We start from the raw sequence: 12,340 nt of genomic DNA, 5'->3' as shown, positions 1-12,340 counted from the left end.
AATAAAGTCTACAGAATTTAGACTACGGTTTTACAATATATCAGTCAGACTTATTTAGAATTTAGAATACTGTGTTCAATTTTGGTCACAGGCCATAACATTTTATATATAAATTAGAAAGAGTACAGAAAAGAGGACAAGACTGGTCCCAAATATAAAAACAATGAGCTTTAAGGAAAGATTAGTGAATTAGTGACCAAGGGACAGAAATGAAAATTAGTGATTAGCAAATTAAAAAGGGATATCAGGAAGAACGTTACTCGAAGAGTAATACATTTTTGAAATAACCTGCCAGTAACACTGGTCAAGACAAAACAGTAGAGTTGTTCAAAAGACAGTTGGATGCTATGATGGAGGAGTTGGGGTACTTGTGGAGTGAATTTCGATGTGACAAATCACCTTTTCTCATCCTTGACTTTTCCAGCTATGTTCTTATCTTAAATGAAAACTGCATGAAATTAAAAACCTTTTGGATGCAGGTAGCTGCTATTTCAGGATCCAGTGTGCTTGCTACACGACGTTTAGCTAATCTCTCCTTTTCTTCTTCCATTCGGATTTCCAGCATAAACTTGGCTCGTAACCGTCCCTGTCGGGCTCGCTCGGAAATTTGAATGATTTGGATGGCCTCTTCTAGGGTCAAGATTTTTATACTTTTTTTCTAAAATATGAAAGGAATATTTTACAATGAGAAAAAAATAGCTCAGCTTGGTAAAACAATAAATTATTTCACTGCCTGCTGGTTTTATTATAGATATTAAAAAGAAATCAAAATTTTTGTTGTCAGAAATTCAAAAATAAACAGATTAACTATTGCCTTAAGGACACCCGATACCTTCATTTCCCCAGTATATATATCTCATTACAGATATCACTAGGTAATTATCACTGTTCCACCAGTTGAATAGAGAGAGGTCACTTTCATTTTCAGGCAGCCTCTTTGACACCAAAAGCAGAATGTGTCACCATCAAATAGGTAGTTTGGGAAATGACATAGCCTCCTTTTGTGCTGCCGTTTCCATGATTCTAAGTGAATGAACTAAGCAAACCATGAGTTAACATATCATAACAAGAAACCACTTAACACTAATTAGTTGTCAATTTATAGAACAGAATGTCTTCAAGGCACAGTGGATAAGGACTCAGCTGAAGCATTCAAAAAGGAAATGGAGAGGTTTGTGATTCAACATAAAATAGAAGAGTGCAGGCTTGGCAGCAAGTTAGGAATGATATGAAAATCCTCTGAGTAAGTCCTGTACAAGGACCAAAGCCAATGGTGCTCGTTCAATGGACAAGGGACATTTGCATTCCATCTCCTCTTCGCCTGCAGCCCTTGCCAGACTTTCTGCTCCGTGTACCTCTAGACTCCATTCCTGGTCAGACTGACTGAAATAAAAACATAAAATGCTGGAAACACTCAGCAGGTCAGGCAGCATTTGTGGAGAGAGGAAGGTAAGGTTAATGTTTCAGGTCGAAGACCTTTTGTCACACAAGATTCCAATTTATAGCTGATACTGATTGGGAAAAATGAATTTACTTTCCACGATAATTCCTATTATCTTACGTACACATACAATTGGGTTAGTCCCCCATAAGGGATTAAAAAAAACACAAATCCCTCCAGTGACAATCATGACTTGGTTGGGTTGTAGGTATCAATCTCCCTTGAAGCATCATACCAAAGCAAGCATTCTGTAGCTCTTATAACAATAAATATTAAGAATGCAATAATATAGAACTTATCACATTGAAACATCTTAAAGCAATTCACATAATGGATTACTTTTGTAACTGCAGCAACTATCATTATGCAGGCAAACATAGCAGCCATTCTGCACCAACAATTCCAAGCAGCAATGAGATGAGGGACAAGCTGATTTACTTTTTGGTACTATTAGCCGAAAGAGGAATGTTGGCCAGGACACCAGAAGAATTCCCAGCTCTTCTATGAATAATGCCAAAGGATCTTTAGTGTCCACATGAACCACCAGAACAGGCAGATGGGACCTTGGTTTCGTATCTCACCCAAAAGGTGGGTCATCTCAATAAGACCAGCAAACTAAAATATATGTAAGGAGCAAAAATCATGCAGCCATGAAACAGAACATAAAACTCCTTAGTGCTAAAGCTGACTAATTTGTTGGATCCAGGGTATAATGACTGGCAAACATATAATGAAATGAACCATGTCACTTGAAAAGTGAAGCTGAGCAGCCAACAATGGTAGCTTACTTGAGTGGACTGAGGGAATCCATCAAAGTCAGTGCTCAGGAAGATCTGTCATATTTGGTCACTAGGAAGTTTGTAAGTCTTCCTGTGGAATTACATGCCAGTCTCAGGAGATATCTGACAAACACCCAAACACAAGAGTTATACTTGGGGTCACAATTGCCTCCTTTGTAAAACTATTAATTGTTGTGCCCAATCCATTCAAATCATTATATAAGGAAATTACCTGTATTAAAGTAATGACTGCCATTAAAATAATGAGAAAGCATAAAACTAATGAGACTATTAAATGTAGATAACCCTCTGATTAAATGAGGCACACAGTTGACTCTGGATAAACATACATCACATAAAACATCAGGGTACCAAACTACTACTTATTCACTTCCTTTAGACAGAACTCCTGATCCAATAATAACAACTTAAGACCAAAATCCTTACCAAGCATAAAAGGGCTTCCCAGTAACCAACTTTTAATCTTCAATATAATAAAGCTACCCAATCACTGCCAAGAAACTACAACACTTATTAGAAGTGTAATCACATCTGCGAAAAACATATGTTTTTTGTTTAGATGGAATTGCTGAAGGAAGTGACTGTGGTACAAAGTTTTTCAGATTTTTTTTATATTTGACGTTGTTCCAGGTTGGGCGAACATTTTTATTAAATCCAGATAGATCAAGCCAATTTGCAAATTACGGGGGTATAGTTGATTTGTTTCCGCTCCGCATAGAGTTTTGCTAGATTGGAATATGGGTTGCAGAATTGGCCCTATATTGTCACAGTCCAATCTCTTACCCGCACTCCAGTCTAGTGAGGCTTCCCACTGGAGCACAGAGCCATAAAATTACCCATTACATTCAAACTATAATCCTGTATCAAGTATAAATTGAAGTTCTGACAAAGACTCTTTACCCAAAATATTAACCTATCTTGTCTCTTTTCCGATGCTAGTGGGCCTGCTTGCATTTTAGCATTTTCTACTTTTGCTCAGTTTTCCAGAATTTTCTTTTAAACTCTACATTATACACATAGAATTGTATGCATACACATAAATGAATTGCTAAATCAAATTGAAACAACCAACACTCTGAAATGTTCCAATTTGAATATAGTGTTATGAAGATGATGTGTTCCATATTAATTTATTTTTCTGAATTTGTGTACCAGACACTGGAACACCTCAGAAGCCTTAATTCATTAAGCAGTTTTGAAGTATTAGAATCAATAATACTATGATTCCGCCCTTAAAAATTTGCTAAATAATATATCTAGGCATATACGTTCATAGAACTGCAAAAGCCTCGTACTACCCAGCTACTATTTTCAATGTGGCAGGGCAAGATAACCATGGCTGCACATTCCCACCCATCTGTAGTCTGATCCCATTTTTAAGAAAGTGCATACTATATTGCAGGCAGTTACTGTTCTGTCAGTTACTATATGCCACCTTGAGACAGGACAAAAGAAGACTGGAAGGTTGAGAAGGCACGATTAAACTTTTTAAAAATCAGGTTTAAACCATATCCTCCAGAGGTAAACAAATAAGAATTTTTTTTTAAATCAATAATGGTAATACTATACACATATTAATATTTCATATGTACTACTAACTTTTTCTACTTGAGGCCAGGTTTGGGATAATATCTGAGCCAGAATGTTTTCTCTGTCCTTCACAACTTTCAGTTTATCCTTCAGGAAGTATCTGGGAATGGGGATCTCTAGGTCTTCCTGTGAAATTTAATTGGAGAAAAGTCAAAGATCCTTGCATTAGGCAGCCAACAAGATATATTATTCATTTATCAGGGTATCTTTTATACCCCTGAGAGTAAAAAGAGGCTAAAGCGCTGGCCAGAAATCATAAATAATAAAAACATGACATCATTAATACAACTGTAAAAATAATTTTAATTATAATTTTAATTAATCACTCAGAGCTATGTCTGCACAGCAATTATAATTGAATTGATTTAATAAATTAAACGAGGTAAATAATTTGATCAACACTAAACTAATTAATTAAATAATGTGGATGATCCAACTCGGCCTCCTCCCGATATCCCCACCATCACAGAAGCCAGTCTTCAGCCAATTCGATTCACTCCACGTGATATCAAGAAACGGCTGAGTGCACTGGATACAGCAAAGGCTATGGGCCCCGACAACATCCCGGCTGTAGTGCTGAAGACTTGTGCTCCAGAACTAGCTGCACCTCTAGCCAAGCTGTTCCAGTACAGCTACAACACTGGCATCTACCCGACAATGTGGAAAACTGCCCAGGTATGTCCTGAAGACAAAAAGCAGGACAAATCCAATCTGACCAATTACCGCCCCATCAGTCTACTCTCAATCATCAGCAAAGTAATGGAAGGTGTCGTCAACAGTGCTATCAAGCGGCACTTACTCACCAATAACCTGCTCACCGATGCTCAGTTTGGGTTCTGCCAGGACCACTCGGCTCCAGACCTCATTACAGTCTTGGTCCAAACATGGACAAAAGAGCTGAATTCCAGAGGTGAGGTGAGAGTGACTGCCCTTGACATCAAGGCACCATTTGACCGAGTGTGGCACCAAGGAGCCTGAGTAAAATTGAAGTCAATGGGAATCAGGGGGAAAACTCTCCAGTGGCTGGAGTCATACCTAGCACAAAGGAAGATGGTAGTGGTTGTTAGAGGCCAATCATCTCAGCCCCAGGACATTGCCGCAGGAGTTGCTCAGGGCAGTGTCCTAGGCCCAACAATCTTCAGCTGCTTCATCAATGACCTTCCATCCATCATAAGGTCAGAAATGGGGATGTTCGCTGATGATTGCACAGTGTTCAGTTCCACTCGCAATCCCTCAAATAATGAAGCAGTCCATGCCCGCATGCAGCAAGACCTGGACAACATCCAGGCTTGGGCTCATAAGTGTAAGTAACATTCGCGCCAGACAAGTGCCAGGCAATGACCATCTCCAACAAGAGAGAGTCTAACCACCTCCCCTTGACATTCAACGGCATTACCATCGCCGAATCCCACACCATCAACATCCTGGGGGTCACCATTGACCAGAAACTTAACTGGACCAGCCATATAAATACTGTGGCTACAAGAGCAGGTCAGAGGCTGGGTATTCTGCGGCGAGTGACTCACCTCCTGACTCCCCAAATCCTTTCCACCATCTACAAGGCACAAGTCAGGAGTGTGATGGAATACTCTTCAATTGACTGGATGAGTGCAGCTCCAACAAAACTCAAGAAGCTCGACACCATCCAGGACAAAGCAGCCCACTTGATTGGCACCCCATCCACCACCCTAAACATTCACTCCCTTCACCACCGGCGCAGAGTGGCTGCAGTGTGTACCATCCACAAGATGCACTGCAGCAACTCGCCAAGGCTTCTTCGACAGCACCTCCCAAACCCGCGACCTCTACCACCTAGAAGGACAAGAGCAGCAGGTACATGGGAACAACACCACCTGCATGTTCCCCTCCAAGTCACACATCATCCCGACTTGGAAATATATCGCCGTTCCTTCATCGTCGCTGGGTCAAAATGCTGGAACTCCCTTCCTAACAGCACTGTGGGAGAACCTTCACCACACGGACTGCAGCGGTTCAAGAAGGCGGCTCACCACCACCTTCTCAAGGGCAATTAGGGATGGGCAATAAATGCCGGCCTCGCCAGTGACGCCCACATCCCATGAACAAATTTTTAAAAATAATAAAATAACGGGAGACTATTGAATCGGGGACACGAACTCAATAAAATTAACATAAGTAAAACAACAGTAATGAAGAAAATAATAGCACTACAAGAGTTACAAATCCCCAGGACCAGATGGTTTCCATCCCACAGTTTTAAATGAAGTAGGTGAGCACATTGCAGATGCCCTAACTATAATCTTTCAAAGTTCTCTAGATTCAGGAACTGTCCCTCTGGATTGGAAAATAGCACATTTCACTCCGCTTTTTAAGAAAGGAGAGAGAGGGAAACCAGGGAATTATAGACCAGTTAGCCTAACATCTGTTGTGGGGAAAATGCTGGAGTCCATAAATAAGGATTGGGTGACTGAACACCTCGAGAATTTTCAGTTAATCAGAGAGAGCCAGCATGGATTTGTGAAACGTAGGTCGTGCCTGACAAACCTGATTGAATTTTTTGAAGAGGTGACTAAAGTAATGGATAGGGGAATGTCAATGGATGTTATTTATATGGACTTCCAGAAGGCATTTGATAAAGTCCCACATAAGAGACTGTTAGCTAAGATAGAAGCCCATGGAATCGAGGGAAAAGTACGGACTTGGTTAGGAAGTTGGCTGAGCGAAAGGCGACAGAGAGTAGGGATAATGGGTAGGTACTCACATTGGCAGGATGTGACTAGTGGAGTCCCGCAGGGATCGGTCTTGGGGCCTCAACTATTCACAATATTTATTAACGACTTAGATGAAGGCATAGAAAGTCTCATATTTAAGTTTGCCGATGACACAAAGATTGGTGGCATTGTAAGCAGTGTAGATGAAAACATAAAATTACAAAGGGATATTGATAGATTAGGTGAATGGCAAAACTGTGGCAAATGTGAGGTCATCCACTTTGGATCAAAAAAGGATAGGACAGGGTACTTTCTAAATGGTAAAAAGTTAAAAACAGTGGATGTCCAAAGGGACTTAGGGGTTCAGGTACATAGATCATTGAAGTGTCATGAACAGGTGCAGAAAATAATCAATAAGGCGAATGGAATGCTGGCCTTTATATCTAGAGGACTAGAGTACAAGGGGGCAGAAGTTATGCTGCAACTATACAAAACCTGGAGTACTGTGAGCAGTTCAGGGCACCGCACCATCGGAAGGACATATTGGCCTTGGAGGGAGTGCAGCATAGGTTTACTAGAATGATACCCGGACTTCAAGGGTTAAGTTATGAGGAGAGATTACACAAATTGGGGTTGTATTCTCTAGAGTTTAGAAGGTTAAGGGGTGAACTGATCGAAGTTTATAAGATATTAAGGGGAACAGATAGGGTGGATAGAGAGGAACTATTTCCGCTGGTTGGGGATTCTAGGAGTAGGGGGCACAATCTAAAAATTACAGCCAGACCTTTCAGGAGTGAGATTAGAAAACATTTCTACACACAAAGGGTGGTAAAAGTTTGGAACTCTCTTCCGCAAACGGCAATTGATGCTAGCTCAATTGCTAAATTTAAATCTGAGATAGATAGCTTTTTGGCAACCAAAGGTATTAAGGGATATGAGCCAAAGGCAGGTATATGGAGTTAGATCACAGATCAGCCATGATCTTATCAAATGGCGGAGCAGGCTCGAGGGGCTGAATGGCCTACTCCTGTTCCTATGTTCCTATGTAACAGGAGATGTGTTGCTGCTGCAATACGTGGGAACTTGAGGACATTTTTGTCCAGAACGACTACATCTGCGGTAAGTGTCTGCGGCTCGAGGAACTTCGGCTCCGAGTTGAGGAGCTGGGGTCCGAGCTGCAGACATTGCGAGACATCAGGGAGGGAGAAAGCTACCTGGACCTTTTGCTCCAGGAAGCAGCCACACCCCTTAGATTAAATACTTTAGAATTGGCACGTAGCCAGGGACAGAAGGGTGTGACTGCGAGTGAGGCAGGTACAGGGATCCAGGAGGTAGTATCGCAGGAGCCTCAGTCCCTGCGCTTGTCCAATAGATTCAAGATTCTTGCAACCCTTGTGGACAAATGCGGGGACTGCGGGGAGGGCGAGCAAACTGACCACGGCATCATGGTATCATGGTACAGGAAGCCGTTCAAGTGGGGGGGGGGAGAGTAAAAAGGAAGGTGGTTGTAGTAGGCGACAGTATAGTTAGACGGATAAATACTGTTCTCTGCAGCCAAGAGTGAGAGTCCCGAAGGCTGTGTTGCCTATCCAGTGCCAAGGTCAAGAACATCTCCTCCGGGCTGGAGAAGAACTTGGAGTGGGAGGGGGAGGACCCAGTTGTCGTGGTCCACATTGGTACCAACGACATAGGTAGGACTAAAAAAAAGGTTCTGCTGAGGGAATTTGAGCACCTAGGGACTAAATTAAAAAGCAGAACCACAAAGGTAATAATCTCTGGATTATTACCTGAGCCACGAGCAAATTGGCATAGGGTCAATAGGATCAGGGAGATGAATGCGTGGCTGAAAGATTGGTGTGGGAGAAGTAGGTTTCGATTCATGGGGCACTGGCACCAATACTGGGGAAAGAGAGAGCTGTTCCGTTGGGATAGACTACACCTGAACCATGCTGGGACCAGAGTTCTAGCAAATCGAATAACTAGGGAGGTAGATTAAACTAAATAAGTCGGGGGGAGTCCCGGTGGAGAGAGATCTGGAATGCTAAAGAGAAAAGGCAAGGAAGGAGTGCAGGAAAGTGATTGGGGTAAGGATAACCAGATTGTGTCAGGAAGGGACAGAGCGTACAAACAAAAGAGTGCACTAACAAATAGGATCTGGGTCAGAAAAAATGGTAATAAGACAAATAGGGCCATAGTACAAAAAAATGTTATGATGTCTAAAAATGTTAAAAAGACAAATCTAAAGGCACTCTATCTGAATGCACGGAGCATTCGTAATAAGGTAGACGAATTAACAGTGCCAATAGATGTAAACGGATACGATATAATTGCGATTACAGAGACATGGCTGCAGGGTGACCAAGGCTGGGAGCTAAATATTCAAGGGTATTCGATATTTAGGAAGGACAGGCAAAAAGGAAAAGGAGGTCGGGTGGCATTGTCAGTAAAGGATGAAATCAGAGCAATAGTGAGAAAGGGTATTGGCTCAGAAAATGAAAATGTAGAATCAGTCTGGGTGGAGTTAAGAAGCACCAAGGGGCAGAAAACACTGGTGGGAGTTGTCCATAGGCCTCCAAAAAGTAGCGGTAATGTAGGGGACGGCATCAAACAGGAAATTAGAGATGCATGTAAAAAGGGTACTATAGTAATCATGGGTGACTTTAATCTACATATAGACTGGCCAAACCAATTTAGCAATAATACTGTGGAGGATGAATTCCTGGAGTGTGTTCAAGATGGTTTTTTCGACCAGTACGCTGAGGAACCAACTAAGGAACCGCTATCCTAGATTGGGTATTGTGCAATGAGAAGGGGTTAATTGATCATCTTGTTGTGCGGGTCCTGTAGCGAAGAGTGACCATAACGTGATAGAATTCTTCATTAAGGTGGAAAGTGAAGTAATCCAATCCGAAACTAGGGTCCTAAATCTGAACAAAGGAAACTATGAAGGTATGAGGAGTGAGTTAGCTACGATAGATTGGGGAGCTTCGTTAAAAGGCATGATGATGGATAGGCAATGGCTAACATTTAACGAACGAATTCATGAATTGCAACAGTTATACATTCCTTTCTGTCGCAAAAACACAAAAGGAAAAGCAGCCCAACCATGGCTAACAAAAGAAATTAAGTTTAGTATTAGATCTAAAGAGGAGTCATATAAAGTTGCCAGAAAAAGTAGCAAACCGGAGGATTGGGAGCAGTTTAGAATTCAGCAAAAAAGGACCAAGAGATTGATTAAGAGGGGAAAAATAGAGAATGAGAGTAAATTTGCAAGGAACATAAAAGTGGACTGTAAAAGCTTCTACAAGTATATAAAAAGAAAAAGATTAGTGAAGACAAATGTAGGTCCCTTACAGTCAGAAACAGGAGAATTTATAATGAGGAACAGGGAAATGGCAGAGCAATTAAACAAATACTTTGGTTCTGTCTTCACGGAAGAAGACACAAATAACTTCCCAGAAATCCTAGGGAACCAAGGGATTAGTGAGAAAGAGGAATTAAAGGAAATTAGTATTAGTAAAAAAATAGTGCCGGAGAAATTAATGGGACTGAAAGCCGATAAATCCCCAGAGTCTGATAATCTGCATCCCAGAGTACTAAAAGAGGTAGCCATGGAAATAGTGGATGCATTTTCCAAAATTCTATGGATTATAGAACAGTTCCTGCAGATTGGAGGGTGGCAAATATAACCCCACTATTTAAAAAAGGAGGGAGCGAGCAAACAGGAAACTACAGACCGGATAGCCTAACATCAGTAGTAGGGAAAATGCTAGAGTCTATTCGAAAGGATGTGATAACAGGACACTTAGAAAATATCAACAGGATTAAACAAAGTCAACATGGATTTATGAAAGGGAAATCGTGTTTGACAAACCTACTGGAGTTTTTTGAGGATGTAACTGGTAGAATAGATAAGGGAGAACCAGTGGATGTGGTTTATTTGGATTTTCAGAAGGCCTTTGATGAAGTCCCACATAAGAGGTTAGTATACAAAATTAAAGCACATGGGATTGGGAGTAATATACTGGCATGGATTGAAAATTGGTTAACGGACAGGAAACAGAGAGTAGGAATAAATGGGTCTTTTTCGGGGTGGCAGGCGGTGACTAGTGGGGTACCGCAGGGATCAGTGCTTGGGCCCCAGCTATTCACAATATATATCAATGATTTGGATGAGGGAACCAAATGTAGTATTTCCAAGTTTGCTCCGACACAAAACTAGGTGGGATTGTGAGTTGTGAGGAGGATGCAAAAAGGCTTCAAGGTGATTTAGACAAGTTGAATGAGTGGGCAAATACATGGCAGATGCAGTATAACGTGGATAAATGAGAAGTTATCCACTTCGGAAGGAAAAACAGAAAGGCAGAGTATTATTTAAATGGTGATAGATTGGGAAATGTTGATGTACAAAGGGACCTGGGTGTCCTTGTACACTAGACACTGAAAGTAAACAAGGAGGTGCAGCAAGCAGTTAGGAAAGCAAATGATATGTCGGCCTTCATTGCAAGAGGATTTGAGTACAGGAGCAAGGATGTCTTACTGCAGTTATACAGGGCCTTGGTGAGACCACACCTGGAGTATTGTGTGCAGTTTTGATCTCCTTACCTAAGAAAGGATATACTTGCCATAGAGGGAGTGCAGCGAAGGTTCACCAGACTGATTCCTGGGTTGGCAGGACTGTCGTATGAGGAGGGATTGGGTCGACTAGGCCTGTATTCACTAGTTTAGAAGAATAAGAGGGGATCTCATTGAAACATATAAAACTCTGACAGGGCTAGACAGACTGGATGCAGGGAGGATGTTTCCCCTGGCTGGGGGGTCTAGAACGAGGGTTCACAGTCTTCGGATAAAGGGTAGGACATTTAGGACTGAGATGAGGAGAAATTTCTTCACTCAGAGGGTGGTGAACCTGTGCAATTCTCTACCACAGAAGGCTGAATATATTTAAGAAGAAGATAGATAGATTTCTAGACACAAACGGCATCAAGGGGTATGGGGAGAGAGCAGGAATATGGTATTGAGATAGAGGATCAGCCATGATCATATTGAATGGCGGAGCAGGCTCGAAGGGCTGAATGGCCTACTCCTGCTCCTATTTTCTATGTTTTTTTGTTTCTATGTTTCTATGAAATCAATCACAAACCCATTGAAATTAATAAAATTGGGGAATGGTTTATTTTATTCATTTGAATATTGAGATAACATATAATGTTTTATTCCGTGAGGTTTTACTGATATAGAAGGGTGCTGTGGGCTCTGTACAGCAGAGTCACTATACAATGCTAGTCAGCACACAGCTGATGATCCCAGTGTGGAGTGTGCTGGCTGGTGCGCACAGCGTGCATTGGGTGGGTCAGATTCATAGTTTTTCATTTATTTTTTAAATCAGTAATAGCCTCAAAGTGGATTCTGAAGCAAATACTAAATAACTGTACCTTATAGGAAATGTTGGCGTTAGAGAAAGCAATTTATCATGTTCCTGTGATTGGCTACGCCAACGTTTCCCAAACTGAGGGGCACACCCCCCGTTCTAAAGGAAGGCTCAAAAAGGTCAGAAAAATAAAATATTTTCAGAAAAACGATGTTGAGATGTGTCCCAAAGTGAACACTTTTGCCATGCTCCCTACACGTGTAGCGGTTTGAGACACTGCCTTAGATTGCGATAATCCACTCACGTGACCGGGGAAGTCCTACGAAATGGCAATGACGTAGCTCCAGCAAATGGGCTGTGTGTGTGGGAGGCAGAGTGCCACGTAAGTGGATTATCGCAATCTAAGGCAATGTCCCAAACTGCTACATGTGTAGGGTGTAGGGAGCAC

General features: G+C 41.6%; 1 protein-coding gene across 1 annotated transcript in view; it reads right to left on the bottom strand.

The window, feature by feature from the left end:
• Positions 1-12,340, bottom strand: part of iqca1 (IQ motif containing with AAA domain 1) — a 189,280-nt gene that overhangs the window by 164,522 nt on the left and 12,418 nt on the right. Inside the window, exons 3-4 of the mRNA XM_067987925.1 lie at positions 3,841-3,957; positions 467-658 (exon numbers count right to left, since the gene is read on the bottom strand). Coding sequence (XP_067844026.1) covers positions 467-658; positions 3,841-3,957 — 309 coding nt within the window. The remainder of the gene's footprint in view (positions 1-466; positions 659-3,840; positions 3,958-12,340) is intronic.

Source organism: Heptranchias perlo, chromosome 7, assembly GCF_035084215.1.
Source record: "Heptranchias perlo isolate sHepPer1 chromosome 7, sHepPer1.hap1, whole genome shotgun sequence".
NCBI lineage: Eukaryota > Metazoa > Chordata > Chondrichthyes > Hexanchiformes > Hexanchidae > Heptranchias > Heptranchias perlo.
This window is presented reverse-complemented; position numbering and strand designations above follow the sequence as displayed.